The 19,364-nt window shown below is 37.1% G+C and overlaps 1 protein-coding gene across 8 annotated transcripts in view; it reads right to left on the bottom strand.

Moving 5' to 3' along the window:
* Positions 1 to 19,364, bottom strand: part of LOC106055455 (synaptotagmin-14-like) — a 98,630-nt gene that overhangs the window by 4,961 nt on the left and 74,305 nt on the right. For 5 of the 8 annotated variants that reach the window (XM_056022564.1, XM_056022565.1, XM_056022568.1 and 2 more), the window contains 5 exons: positions 5,906 to 6,085; positions 4,444 to 4,676; positions 1,047 to 1,217; positions 545 to 653; positions 139 to 296 (listed from right to left, as the gene is read on the bottom strand). In XM_056022564.1, the coding sequence (XP_055878539.1) occupies positions 139 to 296; positions 545 to 653; positions 1,047 to 1,217; positions 4,444 to 4,676; positions 5,906 to 6,085 (851 nt within the window). Of the gene's footprint in view, positions 1 to 138; positions 297 to 544; positions 654 to 1,046; positions 1,218 to 4,443; positions 4,677 to 5,905; positions 6,086 to 15,532; positions 16,175 to 19,364 lie in introns of all 8 variants that reach the window. The other 3 variants (XM_056022562.1, XM_056022563.1, XM_056022561.1) reach the window with 1 other exon arrangement.

Consider the following 19,364-nt stretch of genomic DNA (forward strand, 5'->3'; position numbering starts at 1 on the left):
ACCTCCCGCACGACAATTAGTGATTGCAGCCGGCAGGGTATGGACCCGGGACCTCCGAAACGACAGTCCTGCGTGCATACCACACGACCAGGCAGCCATGTTCTTGAACAAACCACTATGTACTCTAGTTATACTTACACTCAAATTACTTCGGGGTTCTAAAACTATCCAGTGTGTGGTCTCTTGTTCCAGATTTAAAGAAGCAAATCCCACAATACTTTCACCGATCATTCGTTCTCTGCGCATGCGTTCTACTCCATAGAGTCTGAACCGTAAACCCATCCCCGGAAGTTCATCTGCGAACAACAGAAACAACATGGCATTTAGAAAAAATAAGAAACTGGGCTACTTATTTGAGAAAAAAAAGAAAAAAAATGCACTTCTAAAGTAGATACCTGTTTCAAGTACTGACTTACCAATGTCAAGATCTAAACATTGTTTTAAATTAATCAAACTTATATTCTCTCTTCAACAAGTAACCAATCAGATCTAAAATGTGACAAAAGGAAATGACATTTATACGTGTGCAAGAAAAAGGTCGTACCAGGCAGAATTTTGTTAAAGTAGACTTTCTCATCAAACACCGGACAGTCTCCTTCTTTCACTTTCGTTTTGTGTCTTTGCCTTTTACTGGGCAATAGCATGACCCGGACCTGAAGTAAAGTAATGAACCCATAAATATTTAACGTTAAAACATTTAAAACATTAATACTTTACATTAATATTTGAATATTTGACAAATGAACTGTCATGTCAACTGTCATATCAACAAGGTGTCGCTGTTTTTCTACAGGCGCCATTTTGTAGAGTGACTTCGTAAACGCCCAAAAATATAAAGAAAAAGTTGACACAATTTTTATTTACTCACACAAAGAGACGCAAAAAGGCAACTAAGTTAAGTTCTCTTATGATAAATGACCCCCCCCCCCCCCCCACGGTAGCATGTTCTTCATAGATTGATTTTTTATTTAAATTTCGACAACAGTGACATGGTTATCTCCCATCGTTAACGTGTGCAATTTGTGCAAATAAACACACACGCTCACCTGTGAGTTGTTGGCCCCGCCCCTGTCTTTAGTAGGTATCTCCCTGGCCTGGTGGATCTTGACCACCACGCGGCTGTGAGTGTTGTCGTACAGAAAGGTCACTTCCAGACTCCCACATTTAGAGATGAGGGAGGACTCGTGTTGAAGGTCACTCACGTCAAACAGATGTTCCTTTTCGTTTGCGGAAACAACAAAGTTATTATTAGAACCAACATTAAATATTTCATCAAATAGAAGAGCGCTATGTATTGGGAAAACCCATTAAAATGTGATAAGAAGGAAACCAAATAACCTTGTTAATTTACTTTCGTTTTGTAGTACTAATAATAAGGATTGACTAGTTCTTACAGTTTTGATATAGAAGCCAGTACGAACAACATTCACAAACAATCACAGTTCCTTTTACAAATCTTATATCAACTCGATCCGTCTGTCCGTCTGTCCGTCACAAATTGTGTACATGTTATTTCTCCCACTTCCCAGTCTCTGATCAAGTTTAAACGTTGGACAAATTATTTATTGTCGATGCCAAAACATGAATCAAATAAAGAAGTGACCAATTAATTGGTGGTAATGAAATAACTTTGTTTAATATAGAAATCAGGAAACAACTCTTACAGTATTGAGTTATATCGCTGTAAATGTGCTGTTGTTTCCCTTATATAAGCTATGTGTTTTGGTTTGAAAGAATTTTGTATGTTTTGCTTGTTTGTGTAAAGTTTGTTTAAAATATCTCAATGATGTTGATATTAAATTTAGAAAGGATTACATTTCATGGAAGAAATTAATTACATGTTCATCGCGAGCGCCCCCTGGTGCTATTCTCCCACAACTATGTAAACACGACATTCCAACAAGGGGAGGCAATTGATTCTCTTAACATGAAATATTAACCTGTGTTTCAATAGTTTCTTGATCTAGATCGATTTCGAGCATTCAATGAATCTATTGAGCTTTTTATCGTAAATTGATTTCGTAGTATTGATCTCTAATACGGTCATCGATTATGCTCGAGAATAGGACACGTAGTTCTAGCCCCAGAGCCATTCACGTGGGAGCAGAACAAGATTTTGTCCAGAGCCAGCCGTGTTGGTTGTCTCCCTGGGCTGGCATTGTTGTCGATAAGATGATTGAAAAGTCTCCTAGGTGGCGCCCGGAGTCAATAGAGTGTCATTGTGACAATGAATGTCACTCAGGGAGTCAAAGGGCTACAGAGGTGTCAAACTGTAAAATGTTGATTATGAAATTTTAGTTTTTTGTTTTTTTTTAAACATTCTATTATATTTATAAAATACATCTGATCAAGATGCACGTAAGGGAGGTAATTAAACAAAAAAAGTGCCTGAATTTTTTTTTAGTAAACTTGATATCATCAAGCTAAAAAAAAAAACTACATTTAATTTTAGAAATAACTTTTTCTCAGACTTTCCTCTTAGGATGTAATATGCGCGGAGCAAATAGACCTACTTAATTCGTAAGTTTAATTCAAGTGAAACTATTTCATTTAGTCGACTAAGTCGACTATCCTAATCTATTATATTGAAACACACTACGGCTGCTCAACGGTAGATCCGCCAGCACAGGAGAAGGAAACCTTCATATATATATATATATATATATAATATATATATATATATATATATATACTTTTTTTTTTTTTTTTTTTACAAAATATCCATATCAAGTTTAAGAAACTAATGGAAATGAGCTAACATTCACAATAATTCTTTTTCTTTCTTCACAAATATGGCATATATTTACATTTATTTAGCGACCCCCGAAAGGGGAATACACGCTATTAGTTTTGTGTGGTCTGTCTGTCCGTCCGTCCGTCCGTCCCGTAAACAAGAAAAGATATTGAAAATCCGACATCATGATATGTTAGACCATTCAAAGTTCTCATGCAATGGCTATTCTTTTCTTTTCTGAAAGTGAAAAATGTAGTTTTTAAAACCAACTATGCAAGCTGTTTTTTCATTAAAAAACACAATTTTTTTACAACTATTCACTATTAATAGTAACAAACACCGGAGGCTATTTAGTAAGGGAGAGGACCATTTACCATATTTTAAACACATTTATGCAAACGACTTTAGATTTTTTGCCAAAAAAAAATATTTGTTTACGATTGTACTTGTAAGTAAAGCTAGTCCTGTCATACTAACTACGACATTTACAAAAAAAAATGTTTACTTTTATTTTAAAAAAGAAAAAATCTATTTAGTATACATATAAGTGGAAGACAATTTAAAACAGCAATTAATAAGTAGTTTCTTATATTATCGCGTGAACTGCAAAATATAACACGGAACATCGAATACTGAACTAAAGGAAGGGGAGAATCATTTTCTTTTTACGAAAAATTTGTTTTTTTCCTTGAGGCTTTGAATAAGAGATAAACACTTTACAGAACAATTAGATCAATTGGAAGACATTAGTTAGGCCAGGTTCCCTAGCACTTCTCCTACACTTTCACCTATCCCTTGGTCTGCAGGACCGTTGGGGCACCACACACAATCTGTCAACCTTCTTTCTCCATTCTTCTCTGTCATTTGCCTTTGATAGAATTTCCTTCCGATAATATTTTTGAAAATATTGAAACCTGCCTTTTTACCTGCCTGGGTGGACCACTTCGCGGGCCGATTTAGAGTTTGTGTTTCCACACAAACTGTCTTTGTAACCTTGTTAATATTATGAAGTGCATTTATATTGATGTTAGGACACATGATATCTGATGCAATTTATAGGTAGTGGAGTGCTTATATCCATTACCACTTTAGGCGTATGAAATAGCCGCTGACATCCAGTCCAATATCTGGCCTTCGCGTGAGGCACAGAAATTGGGTCCGGGTTTAAAGTAACCTTTGGGCAGGAAGGGGGGCTCGTTAGTCTTGGCTGGCTACCCGACTAGAAGAAGGAACACTCTAAATTCAACCTCTGCTACCATAGTCAGTGATGACATCCCTAGAGTGGAGGATGAAGTGATGACACCCATAGTGAGAATGATGATGTAATGACATCCATAGTGAGAATGATGATGTAATGACATCCAAAGTGAGAATGATGATGTAATGACATCCAAAGTGAGAATGATGATGTAATGACATCCATAGTGAGAATGATGATGTAATGACATCAATAGTGAGAATGATGATGTAATGACATCAATAGTGAGAATGATGATGTAATGACATCCATAGTGAGAATGATGATGTAATGACATCCATAATGAGAATGATGATGTGATGACATCAATAGTGAGAATGATGATGTAATGACATCAATAGTGAGAATGATGATGTAATGACATCCATAGTGAGAATGATGATGTAATGACATCCATAGTGAGACTATTGTCTATTGTCTTTCATCAGTACTGAGAAAATGTCCTACTTACATCACTAGTGAGGCGTTCACTGACTGACATGTCCTCGCCGCCGTCTGCCATGAAAGCCTGGTTCTCAAAGGTCACCACCTCCGCCCTGGCAGGGGCGTTGTCCGTGGCGAGTTCAACGAGGTCCCCTTTGGTCAGGACAGCACGCTCCGTGTCCGTTTCGGCATTGTAAGAGAGTCTGCTCGCCACGTCGCTCTGTCCAGCCTTAGGCGTGACATCGGACTCAATCAAACTGCCTAAGGGAATGAGAAGCATACAAATACTGACATTAAACGTACATGACATCAAATTGTTTAATTAATGAATCCACTAGGTTAAAAATATGAACACTAATTATATCGTAATATATAAAATAAAATGTTTTTTTTAATTATTAAAAAAAAATGGATGTCTGCCTTGTTCTATTGTGTGCGCTTTAGACTGTCCTTCAGTGGTATCGAAGGTCGGAGTTCGAACCCTGCACGCTGCCATTCCCCATCGTCATGCGGGAGGTTTGGGCTAGGGTGTAATTATCTTCAGAATCTGCAGGGCCATCCGAAATTTGAAAAACATTTTTAAAGTTGAACAATGATACTGGAAGTGTAACTATGGACTCTGGGTTTAAATCAAGGATAACATCTAATTAATACTGTTACGTTCTTCTCTATCAGGCCTTCTGCAAACACTGCCAAACACAACATCACATCTAACACAAGAACTTGACAACAAGAGCTTCAATAAACAAGGTGGCGGTTTATTTACAATTACTTGAAAAGCCAATACAACACAATTGGCCACATCAAATTCAAATGCTTTCTTGTACAATAGAACTGCATATTAAACACTACAAGTCTTTCTCTGTCTACTTCTAGACTCGTACAGCTACAATTTCAAGGACTCAACTTGGTAGCACACAGTCCTTACCGCTTGCTGCCATGGACTTTACTGTCTATTGGATGGCTGCCTGGTCGTGCGGTTTGCTCGCTGGACTGTCGTTCGGATTTATCGACGGTCGAGGGTTCAAACCCTGCCCGCTCCCATCCCCCGTCGTCCTGCGGGAGGTTTGGACTAGGAAGTAAACTATCTTCAACTCTGAAGGAACATCCGAATTATGTAAAACATTTTACAAACAAACATTTATTGTTACACACTGTCGCTAGTCCCTGAAGGCTCTCGATCACATGACCACAACATGGGTCATATTTGCGTGAACTAGCAGTAATGTCCCTTGTTCAACAGCCCTTGACCTGTGTGATTGGCCTGAATCATGTGTGTCTGTAGGCCGCACACACATTAACCCTTTCAGTCCGCCACTAGGGTTACAACAATATATTATACAAGTTAAACAATGATACCGGAAGTGTAACCATGAACTCTGGGTTTAAAATCGAGGCTAGCATCTTATTAATACATCATCACTATTGGTAAAATAAATAAAAAATATCTTGTTTTTTTTTTACTGACGTTCCTGCCATTTATTTATTACCTTTCGAGGCTGTATGAATGTCGTCTGCTGGGCCACTTCTGGCGCTCTTTTTACTCTTGCCACTTTTGCTGCTCTTCAGACTTCGAATGCTGTTGGCTCTGACCACAGTGGAGTTGTAGTGTTTCAACACCTCGTCCTCGCTGTCACTTGAACTCTCTTCGTCGTACTGGTAGGCAGCGCCTGCGGGAGACAAATCGGTAGGAATAAAGGAGTATTAAACACTGTTCTATTAGCTCCACTTGATTGGACGCTCAACACTTCTCTCAAGATTCTTGGAAAATAGATAGATAGATAGATAGATAGATAGATAGATAGATAGATAGATAGATAGATAGATTGATTGATTGATTGATTGATTGATTGATTGATTGATTGATCGATCGATCGATAGATAAATAGATAGATTGATCGATCGATAGATAGATTGATCGATAGATAGATAAATAGAGAGATAGGTAGATAGATAAGTAGATAAATAAATAGATAGGTAGATAGATAGAATGCCAGTAGGTCGACTTCCACAAGATATTCTTTATGGCGATCTAATAGAAGGCAGGAGAGCCGCTGGTCGCCTACTTTTACGCTATACGGATGAATGCAAACGCGACATGAAGCTCTTCAAAATCGACACTAGCAGCTGGGAAGAGGTGGCACTGGATAGATCCACATGGAGAGAAAGCATAAAGGAAGGGTCACGGATTGCAGATGTCATACACAACAGAAGCAGAAAGAAAGGTGAAAATGGAAACGGCGCCTGGTGATTACATATGCCCAACCTGCGGTCGCAGCTTTGTATCGAGGATTGGCCTCTTTAGTTACACAAGAAGTTGCAAAGGGAAAAGATCGTCTCTCGAGACGTAAAATGCCACAGAGATAGGTAGATAGATAGATAAATGGATACATATATAGAGAGAGTTCCCTAATGTTTATTACTAAAATATATAGTTAAGTGAAATCTCCCAATAGCAGTGCTTTTGTTTTCTTTTGGATTAGAGAGTTTTAAAGTCGCCAGTCTAGACAATACAACTTGACTGATTCAGATGTAGAGAGATTGTTTACTATTATACGAAATGGTCTAGACTCTAGAGCTTAATTTATTGAACTAACAGCTTGAAGCAATTACTTTTTTCGTATTAAAGTTCAGATCGCCCATTTCATTCTGACTCGGTAGCAAGGCCATTATCACACCACCCCTTTACCAACTTTGCTAAAACAAGGATCTAAATTTGGCGCTCCATTCTGTCAGCTTACCCAGTCTAAACTTTTAATCTAGTCATTAGGACTAGCTAGCAATGACGTCATTAAACCGCAAGGGGAGTAAACCTTTTCTCATTGATTTAAATCTGTTTGAAAATCTGTAGTTTGTTCTGGGTTTAAGATCATATGTATGCTACAAAAAGACTTTTAAAATAAAAGCTTGTATCAACTAGCTATATGCTGTCTGTCTGTCTTTCTGTCTGGTCAAATGTTTGTAGACGTTATTTCTCCCACACCCATTCTTGGATCAAGTTGAAACTTTGGACTATTATTCATTGGCGTTGACAAGACATGAATCAATACAAATAATTAACAAGTTTATCAATGGACCTCATTCACCAATCGTAAACAAACAACATTTAGCCACGTGACGATATTGATAAAAATAATGAAAATTACGTATCACGTGACAGCCTTTTTTGATTGCGTAATTTGTATAGAAGTGATAGAGAACCACTTGGCAAAATTTTGTTTGTTTACAATTGGTGAATGAGGTCCATTAATTATTATTATTTTGTTTGATACCATCAAGGGAAATCAATCCTATTTACAGATATGTCTAAATATGTAGTGTTTCTTCCTCTTAGATAATTGAACACATTTGTTCTCCCACACCCACTGAGAGATACATTTGAAACTTGAAACAATTATTTATTGTACCTAACAAAACATAAATAAAAAAAATTAACCAATTAGTCAAGTAGTTATTGGTAATTAATTATTTGTTTGATAGCCATTTTCATTATTGAGAGATATAGTTGGAAGTATGGAGTTCTTTACCTCAAATAAGCTTCGTCTTTTCATAAAAGAATTTTAAAAATATTTTGCTTTTTTTATAAGGAAAATTTGAAAAACCTTTGAGTTCAGTTTAGGTAGTTTTATAAGTATCAGACGGGCTCAATAAATGAGACAGATCAAATGTACGTAGATTTTTTTAAACATGATAAACGATGAAGTGTTTAATGTGCTTACGTCCTCCCCCCCCCCCCCCCACCCAACGTGAAAGGTCAAAGTACTAAACACTGGGTTAGTGAGTAAAACAATAAAATCAATAATCACTAGTGAGGCGTGGACACATTAGGGCAGAAGAATGACAGGCCATATATAATGGCACATCTAATAATAATCATAATAATAATAAGGTTTGTCTTCGAGTCCGGAGATTTATGAGGAATGCAGTTTTTCCCGTGGCTACGCAGCCCTAGATGTCATCTACATATTTTGACACATTCAGGGCAAGCATAACCTTTATCCGCCGGTGGTCGATTAAGGTTTCTTTTTTGCCGTCTGCGTCTGTCCTCGGCAGCGGATTTTCCTTTGGTGTATCCCGCGGCATTCCTGAGTGACCTCCAGCTGTCTCAGGGCACATCTAATGCTGATACTTTAATTTACAAAGACACAATCTAATAAAACACTCAGGAAGACACAAAGATAAAGACACATTTTCAAAGATAAAGACACATTTCCAAAGACAAAGACACATTTCATATTCTACATGCAAGGACAGAGTCGTCCAAAGGCTTCTTTTTCCCTAGCGCCACTGAGCATGAAATCAGTCAGGAAAAAGAATGACTTAGCAGTAGGGGTGCACCGGATAGTACTTTTTGATATTCAGCCGGAGCCGGAGCTACTATCCTGTGCACCCTACTTAGCAGTGCTGAAGTCTCACAGTAACCTGCACGACTATGTCTTTTTTGATGAAACGTCTATTACTTATAAGATAAGGAGATCATAAGATAAGGAATTCAGACCTTGTGATTTAAATGGACTGAATACGTAATCTATGGCTGACTGTAACGAGGGTGTCATGTGACCAGCACAACAGCCAACCTCCTTTACTTCCACAAATTCTGTCAGACACCCATTAGAACTGGCTGGGCTCTAGGGCGTCCTAAGGATCCTAAAGTTACAGGGTTTGAACTCGCTACCACTCAGCGCCACCACCATAGAGCGTGGTTGGTAATAGCTCCATACTTCTGTCTCTGTATTTCTGTAATACATTCTCAGGGACAAAGTAGCGCAGTCTTTAAAGAAAATGGAAAATGTACCAGCTGTTTCTTCGGGAAATAATTTTATTTTACTAATCTAGGTCATAGCACTAAATCCCAAAAGGACGCCAGAAAATGCTGGACGGGAGTGTCAACTAGATATTTTTTCGCATTTATTTTCTGCTTAAAACCTCATTACTTTGAGTTGGCAGTCTATCTAGAAAATGTCAATGACAAACTCACTAGGGAGACTGTGTCAATGACAAGTGTCTAGGGAGTATCTGGAAGTTTGAAAAATCCGACTTGGAAATAGAACTCTTCTGACCTAGAAGTGTAAGAATGTAGTAGAGAAGTCAGTAGCTGTTGCTGTTGTTACTGCTGTTCTTATTCCCACTGTTACTGCTTCTTTTGTTTATTGTGAACAAACAACAATAGCAAACAAAATACAAACATGTGTTTGTTCTCCTGACTGTGATGATGTGATATTTGAAGATTATGGTTCAGTGTTTTATGTATGATTGCTACTTTACTTTTGAGTCTTCTCTCCTGAAGGCTTTCTAAATTTAGTGATTTTTACCAAAGGTGCTACTCTAAGTCTTATGTGAATATTCGTAAGATATGAATCTCACTACTCTATTTTTGTGTCTTTTTCAGTTTCTTTATGCTTTGGACACGCTTAAGACGTAATTGTCTTCTCTTTTGAAGTAACGTCCGTAGAGTTAGTTGCCCCTTCTTTTTAAATACATTTAAAGTCATATCTGTAACGTCTAAGACTTGCTCCTCATGGAAAATATTTTGAGTTACAAACAGGAGAGTTTAAAAAGATGGATTCTGCAGGGCAAGAAAGTAAACAAATTAACTTAGTGGCCCATTTCTTTTTACAATACATTAAAAGTCATATCTGTGACGTCTAAGACTTCATCCTCATGGAAAATATTTAAAGCTGCAAACAGAAGATATTAAAAAGATGGATTCTGCAGGGCTACAAAGTCAACAAATAAAGTTAGTTGCCCATTTCTTTTTAAAATACATTTAAAGTCATATCTGTGACGTCTAAGACTTCATCCTCATGGAAAATATTTAAAGCTGCAAACAGAAGATATTAAAAAGATGGATTCTGCAGGGCTACAAAGTCAACAAATAAAGTTAGTTGCCCATTTCTTTTTAAAATACATTTAAAGTCATATCTGTGACGTCTAAGACTTCTTCCTCATGGAAAATATTTTAAGCTGCAAACAGAAGAGTTTAAAAAGATGGATTCTGCAGGGCAAGAAAGTAAACAAATTAACTTAGTTGCCCATTTCTTTTTACAATACATTTAAAGTCATATCTGTGACGTCTAAGACTTCTTCCTCATGGAAAATATTTTGAGCTGCAAACAGGAGAGTTTAAAAAGATGGATTCTGGAGGGCAAGAAAGTAAACAAATAAACTTATCCTACACCTACTAAACATGACGTCACAGTACTTCCTTTAGTTTGTATACTGGATGCACCAAAAGCTATTTATAGATTTTCCCGCCATGAATGAAAATCTCCATTTGATTCATGATGAGTTTGGCAAGGAGCATTGGACACTTTGTCTTATGACTTAAAACGTTCACAGTCACAGCAAACATGCGCACAGCTACTGAGAGTCGTAATGTGTCATAATACAGTACCAACAGTTGTTTCATTTATTTACTCTTTTTTTTTTTGTTCAGTATTTTTTTTGTAGTCACATCAATACCTTATATATATATATATATTGTTACGAATCTCACTATCCAGGTTCTCTGCAAAATGTACCATACACCACCAACTTAAAGAACTTGACAACTCGGGGCTCCAAAGTAACGTAACACTTTAATAGTTGAATAAATAATAGACAATACTGTACAATTGGCAGCACGTAACACAAGACTGTACAAATATCTCTCCGATAACACCGTACCGCCGTATCAACTCTTGCACTGGCCTCTCCGTCTCGTTCCGGGCTTGCACTGGGTTCAACAGTTCAGGACTGACTTCACACACTAGGCTCGTTGTGTCGGACTCGATCACAGACCAAGATCAAGACGCCGTTCGTCTCAACTGTACTTGATAGTACTCCGCACTGAACCGTCGTAATGCTCCGTACAGAACCACACCGCTGAACTGTGCTTTAGTCGACCGGACTGTAGTGAACCGGGTTCTGAACCCCTGCCGTGAACCTCCTTTCTGAACCGTCTTGACTGCGACACCTCCATTCTTATATAGGGTCCCTACTGGCCTTCTCGAACCGGACAGAACGCCGCTCGACGTTTCTAGGTGGTCAGATGACTACAACTCTCGTGACGCCCCCTGAGCTCTGTTCACGATGGCGATCCTTCCCGAACCATCATGTTGACACTCGTCTCGGCCGATCGTCGTAACTCGTCACGGTTGAACGCTCGTCTAGCGCTGGCCTGGGGCGTGTTGCGACGGCTGACTACACACACACCACTACCCCCATCTGTGCCACCATATATAGTTCGTCCATCGTGGTTCGATGATGACCACTTTGTCATCCAGGGGGCTGAGGGCTTTGCACTGGGGTTTTATGCCTCCTCATGTGGCTGGTGAGACCTATGTGAGCCCGGAATGTTCGGCCGCACACTGGGCAGGTTATTCCAGCTGGAGCTAGTGTCATTGGCCTTGCTTTTCTTTTCTGGCGTTTTTCTTCTGCCAGCGTTGTTCTCTTTTCCTCAGCAACCTGTGCGCCAGTTTTCACAGCGCGACGCCATGATGCTCACATCAATACCTTATACACAACACAAAGGACAACAAAACAAGGTAACAAAGACTTCTGAGGGCGCGGTCGTTCTGAGTGCTTATAATCTCCACTTCATCGGGAACATTAAGTTACTTATGTCATAATTAAATATTCCACAATCTGTGCTTCATCGGAGTTAAAAGTCGTAACTTTTATTGTGAAATCCACTTGTTATAACATCCTCTAAAATCTGGTTACATTTACATTGTTATTCTCAACGAGATAACTGCCGTAATGAGAGTAATAAATACAGTAACAAAGATTATGTGATGAACGCATAATCAAAAAGACATTTAAATATTTTGGAAAAAGAAAAAAAATATGTCAAAAAATATATCAAAAATCAAATTCTGTTCTTACATCTGCTTAATGATTGTCTGAATATATTTACCTGCAATCATTTCTATATTAAAAAGATTTTTAGTTTTTATTAGCTGTCCACGAAAGGGGAAAAGACGCTATTAGTTTTGTGTGGCCTGTCTGTCTGTCCGTCCGTCCCGTTTAGATCTCAGAAACTAGAAGAGAAAATGAAAATCTGACATCATGATATTTTAGATCATTCAAAGTTCTGATGCAACGTCTACTTTTTTCTTTTCCGAAAGTAAACCATCTATTTTTTTTAAATTATATATGCAAACAGATGTTTCAAAAACAAAATACACCACTTTTCAATGAAAAACTTCAGGGGATATACTTTTTAAAAAAGTTTTAGACTTCCTCATTAAAAACTGAAGCTTCATTCATAGATTCGCGCATTGGTACAAAAAATGCATCTAAGGTCACAATGATAAAGTGTCAATGGATCATTATAAAATATATTTTCCATTTATTAACTAACTCAATGAATAGAATACTGATTCAAATGTTGTTTTTAAAAAAGAATTTTGATACGAACTTCGTTTTAGTTATAAGTTTAAAAAATAACGAACTTCTTTTATAGCGCGCAGTTTTGACATATCCTCATTATAGGGGACTACACTTGACAGTCTAAATAAGACTAAATAGAGCCCAGATCTAGATATATTTATAATAAATGCATTAATAATTTGAACAAAATTGTAATTATTAAGGCAATAACTTATCTTCTGACAGCATAGGGGTGCAGATTTATTTATAACGTAAACAGTAGTATCGGATACAAAGAGCATAGTACACCATTAGTAATGGCATTACCCGGTAACTAAAGGCTAGACTTAGATCTTGAATCTAGATTTAGATCTAAAACTAGATCTAGATCTAAAAGTAGATCTAGATCTATGTCTAGTTTGCATGACAAATGACAATGGAGATGCTAATTTTCGTTTGCGAGGGCAAAGTCTTATTGTTAAGTCATTTTACACTACTGTAGCTAGCTCACTAGTCTAGCTAAAGTAGGTCAATATTTTTTTTTCGTGTTGCCAATTTATCACATTTTGTAAGAAGAATAAATCTTTTTTAGTTTCTCTTTATTACAATGTAACATGTTATTAATTTTGAATGTATGAATAAGCTTAATAATTATTATTTTTAAAAAATATAAGTGTACGCTAAATGAATATATGGAGATGCTGTGGCTGAGGGGTAAAGCACTTGGAACCGGAAGTCCCGTGTTCGAAACTGGTGAACACTCTAGGGGGACCACTTCGGGGGCCGATTTTGACTTTGTGTTTCCACACAAACCTTGCTCATCTTGCATCCAAGAAATTCACATACAATTTGGTATTAACAATATCATCTACTCACCCATTCTACACACACGTATGTGCGCACACACACACACACACAAACACTAGTAGTTTCCCTTTAATAACCGAGCCCCCTGTCTATTTTCTATTAGTCCGGCTCAAAGGAATGGTGGAAGGAATGTCGCTGGGAAATGTTCTCATTTTGTCTTTTTAACCTAAAAAAAAAGAAAATCGATATTTGGTTTTAATGTCCTGGCAGCTTGAATGTGAGCACGGCCTTGACATTGCTTCGCGCTATATACGTTTCTGAATTATTAGGTGGCCAGCTTTATCAATATTTTTTTTTTAGATGGGACAGACAGACAGACAGACAGACAGACCAAGAGTGAGAGAAAAATGAGAGGAAAGAAAAACAATGAACATTTTATAAAACAAGCTAAATGTAATAAATAATAAAATTAAACTTATATAAGGGGAAGCACAGCACAATCACTGCCAAATATTTCATACTGCAATGCCTTTCTTCTTTTTTTTTTCTATACAGACTAAATTAATTACCGCTGATTGGTAAAGTAATCGGTTATTATTTTTTAAATGATTTACGTCATCGACTATGAATAATTGTGCCGACTTTCATGTTGATCCGAGAGTAGGAAGTGGGAGAAAATGTATAAAAGAATCCACGAGTCCGTCACTCCTATACACCAGTACAGATAGATAATATGAAAAATTACTTATTAATTGTTGTTTTAAATTAGGTTCAACTTATATGCATACTAATTAGATATTTTCGTTATAAAAAAAAGTAAAAAAATTTTCGTGTAAATGTAGTACTTAATACGACAGAAATCGCTTAACTTAGCAATACAAATGTAAAAAAAATATTTTTTTGACATAAAATCAAAAACCGTTTGCATGAATGCGTTAGAAATATGGCAAAAGATATACTCCCCTACTGAAGAGCCTCCAGTATTTGTTAGTATTAATAGTGAATAGTTGTAAAAGTGATGTATTTTTATGAAAAAACTGCTTGCATAATTGATTTTAAAAAATTAGATTTTTAGCTTTTAGAAAAGAAAAAAGTAGCCGTTGCATCAGAACTTTGAATGATCTAAAATATTATGATGTTGAATTTTCACTATCTTTTCTAATTTACGAGATCTAAATGGGACAGACGGACGAACAGACATTTCACACAAAACTAATAGCGTCTTTTCCCCTTTCGGGGGCCGCTAAAAAATGGATGTACAGAATGCGGTATAATTAATCATTTTTATACAAAGAGGTTTTGTCTCTTTTATATGTATTTATCATCCAACATCTTAATTTCATTATTGAAACGTCTTATTGACATCATTCGAACATCGCTGAAACACTTCATTGACATCATGAAACATCTCAGAGACATTATTGAAACAGCTCATTGACATTATTCGAACATCGCTGAAACACTTCATTGACATCAATGAAACATCTCAGAGACATTATTGAAACAGCTCATTGACATCATTGAAACATCTCATGAACATCCATTGAAACATCTCATTAACATCCATGAAACATCTGAATGACATTATTGAAACAGCTCATAGACATCATTGAAAAAACTGATTGACGTCATAGAAACATCTGATTGACATCATGATTGTAACTGCTTATTGATATCATTGAAACATCTGATTGACATCATTCGAAAGATGTCATTGACATCATTGAAACACACCACTGACGTCATGATTGAAACATCTCATTGACAAAATGGGACACAATTAAAAGCAGAATCAGGTGATATCTACATCCCAAACATCACATTGACATCATTATGTCAACATCTCACAAACATCTTATCCTAAACATCTTATGGATATAACTTCAATAACTCATCGGTATCATCCAAACATCTTACAACTCCTGATAAAACCTATCCGAATCTCACTGTGTACTTACCGTTAGTCTCCATGTTCCCGTGCAATGTTCCCGGAACCTGTGTCGTCTCCTGAGTAATTGCATCATAAACCACTTCCGTCTGACCAGTACGGTCAGTCTTCTCCGTTACCTTCGTACCGTTAGTGAGGGCGCTTTTGTCCGTCGGCGCCTTGGGAATTTCGTCGGAGCTCCTACGCTTCCGCCCCCCTCCGAGCAATTCACAGCACATTGTGAAAATACTAGCAGCTCCCGTATAGTCAACGGACAATAACTTTTTACTAAACATGTTTACACACAGATAGTTTCTAATCAACATGAACTGAACATATCCATTGGTTACATGTTTCAATCTTCATATGAGCCACAAAATGTTCACTTTATTGCTCCATAGATAAAGTACTTGATCATTCGCTGTTCCATTCTCAGACTCGATACTTCCTACAATCGTGAAATAACGAATGGTCAATTATCTCCATTTTTTTAGAGTACTCTCCCCTTTGCATGAAGCAGACGGTAAGCAATTATCCATAATGTTAACTAGGAAATTATCGTTCTCGTGATTTGACGGGAAATAACATTTTGTTTTCCCGGAGTTCGAGATTCTTGTGGAAACAAGCTAATGGCAATGTTTAGGTCAGTTTTAAATAGCATCAAGGTAGATAACTGTAAAAACGAAACTAACAACTAGTTACCACACTTTTGTTACAATGTAATGAACACGCACAAAACATGGCGCAATAATTAAATACATATATAACGTAGCAACATGACGTATCAATACTTCCTGTTCCAAACTTTAAATGATATATGTGTAGGGCAGTTGGGTCGATTTTAATCTATTCAAGAGCATATATAGCAAATGTTGATATATATATCAGTCAGAGCCTTACTGCATTAGATTTATTCCACTCTATACACATATATTAAATTACTTCCATTCCTTTGTTTTCACTTTACATAAAGATCTACTTCTAATATAAATTATTAGGCATTGGCTGTTATTAATCTAAATGCAGATAGTTTTTAAGCGTATAATTATTAGACTACCATAACTATTAATGTACAACTTAGTCACATGACGAGATTGCGCAAGGTCAAGGATGCCTACCAGCGATCTTTTTGGCAGAACTGAAAGGAAGACTGGGTTACAGAGATCCCCTCCCTCCCACCAGTAATAGCTATAAATATCAATTCAGGCGCCATTTTACCCTTAATGTCAGAGGGGAAAGCTTATATATATATATATATATATATATATATATATATATATACACACACACAAATGCAACCAAGCTACAAGTAGAGCTGTAAAGATGGCCTTTGAAACGATTGGTAAAATGGACACGTCGCAAATGGGTTTTGCGTAGTCACATGAAATACTGCATTCATCCTATATCTTCGGTAAGTAAGACAATGTCAATACCTCTATATACCAGCGACTCGTGCAACAGATTTGAATGCTAGTAGAAGCCGTCGGTAATTCTGACTACAGAATAAATCCTTCTCTTGAAAACTGCAGGGCTATCCTTTACTCTTAAGCGAGCAATTCCGGTAACATATATATTTGTATATAAATTTTATTTCCAAAACGGCTCTAACGATATCCTTTAAAATTTCAAGGTATTTGTATAAAAATTAGAAAAAAATCTCAACTCATTGGCTACAAGGGGAAAACTCGAGGTCGACCGTTATATCTGTTTGAAAATGTTTCATTATCGAAAAACTAATTTTGGCTAGAATATTTTATGAATGAAAATTTTCCATGACGTTAAAGGGGAAAAAACTTACACCGCTTACGTCACTAGCTTAGAGCAGTACACTAAGACTTTTCTTTGCAAACATGAACAAGTTTTAATGAATCAATTCACCTAATTAAACATTTGCGCACCATCTTATTGTAGATTGATTTACTATGTAACTATGGAAGAGAAATAAAGAAATTTAATTTACCGATGTATGATTAGTTACTGTTTTTTAAGTGCCTGATTAAGTGTTTGCAGTTTAATTGCGTAGAGCCGTGTAGGTAGATTTTACTTTGCTGTTGTTTTTGCAGGTGAGTTATTACAATGTGTTCAAGCTTCGAAGTCTACTGTCCCATACAAAAAACAAAGGGAATGGTCATAACAAAGCTTCTCTGCGCGACCAACGAATTTTTCGTACTCTGCCGCCTCTTTTGGTTGAACCTATAAACCTATAAACCTCTGTGAAATGGAAGTCATGTTCCAGAAGTTACCCAATAAAATCTACTCAGCCTTAAAGATCACCGCGGAAAGACAGTCCTTACCGTGGTCGACAGCTTCACATATCTGGGACCTGGGAAGCGTAGTATTTTTTAACGTTTGTCTACATTAGTATGATGTTTACAAAGCCTTCTATCAACTCACTCTGTCGGTCTGGTACATTTCTGTTAAATTCTGTTACACGTAATCTCTGCCACTTCCCATATTCACTGTACCTAACGAAACCATGAATCAATCAAAAAAATTAACAAATGAATTATTTAATTAGTAGTAATTTATTTAGTTTGACATTGATATGGGAAATAAATCCTACAGTATTGAGTTATAGGGTTTTAAATGTGTAGTTTTTTCCATTTTGATCTTTTTTTTTTAAATATCTTTACATATTGTCAGTGGTACCGTGTACTGTTATGCTTTATGCTGACGTAGACTGCAACCCGGATGGCTGCCTGGTCGTGCGGTTTGCGCGCTGGACTGTCGTTCGGATTTATCGACGGTCGAGAGTTCAAACCCTGCCCGCTCCCATCGACCGTCGTCCTGCGGGAGGTTTGGACTAAGAAGTAAACTATCTTCAACTCTGAAGGAACATCCGAAACATGTCAAACATTTTTACATTTTACAATTGTTTTCCATCTTTAAATCTTACATTAACAGAAGTAACAGACTCGGCCTCAAAGAGTGTCGCTTAGCAGTTAGAGTCAAGTCATCAATTATAACAACTTTTTGTTCCTGTTTTATCAAATAGTGTCAGCGTTATTAATGTTTTCTCTTTGGTGCCACTAGAATCGGAAGGCGCATGACGCTAAATTTGTATATCTCATCAAAGTAAATATAACTGGTAAACCAGTTCATGAATATCGAGTTTTTAATAAACGGTATATTTGAACTCGACCCGAGATAAGAATCTGGGAATCTTGGAAACTGTCGCATTGACGTCCATGTTAACACGCCCCCCTCCCCCCACAGCTGAAATCAATAGTGGACTTAAATTAGTAATGAGGATGTTAAAGTTTCAGCTCTGCAGTTCAACCTCCCCCCCCCTTACCCCTTTCAAGGTTGTGCTCTTTGGCTAATAACTGGCGTAGGTTTATGCTTCATAGGCTAATATTTGGCCTGAAGGTCAATGAAGGTTCATAGGCTAATATTTGGTCAGAAGGTCAAAAAAGGTTCATAGGCTAATATTTGGCCTGAAGGTCAATAAAGGTTCATAGGCTAAGACATGGTCCAGAGGTCAATAAATGATTCGCAGGGGAAACAACTAGTCTACAGGTGAGAGGTAAATAGGTTATATGCTAATGTCGTCAATTAAAAAATAAATGACCAGCACTATGTTATGTTTTCAATGTATGTCTTTATGGACTTGTCACACTTGCTACTGGATCTAAATGTTGCGTCCTGCTATAGATAAGGGTCAATAACTCTCTAAGTGTAAGGAGATGATACTGTCAACTAGTCTTTGAGGGACTTGAGCAAGAAGTATTTTATTACAAGCAACCACAAATTACTATAACACGCAATCTCTCTCTCTATCTCTCTTTTCCCATCTAACTCTCTCATCTCCCTCTCTCTCTCCTCTCTCTTCATCTCTCTCTCTCTCTTATCATCTCTCCCTC

This window comes from Biomphalaria glabrata, chromosome 3 (genome assembly GCF_947242115.1).
Source record: "Biomphalaria glabrata chromosome 3, xgBioGlab47.1, whole genome shotgun sequence".
NCBI classification, from domain to species: domain Eukaryota; kingdom Metazoa; phylum Mollusca; class Gastropoda; family Planorbidae; genus Biomphalaria; species Biomphalaria glabrata.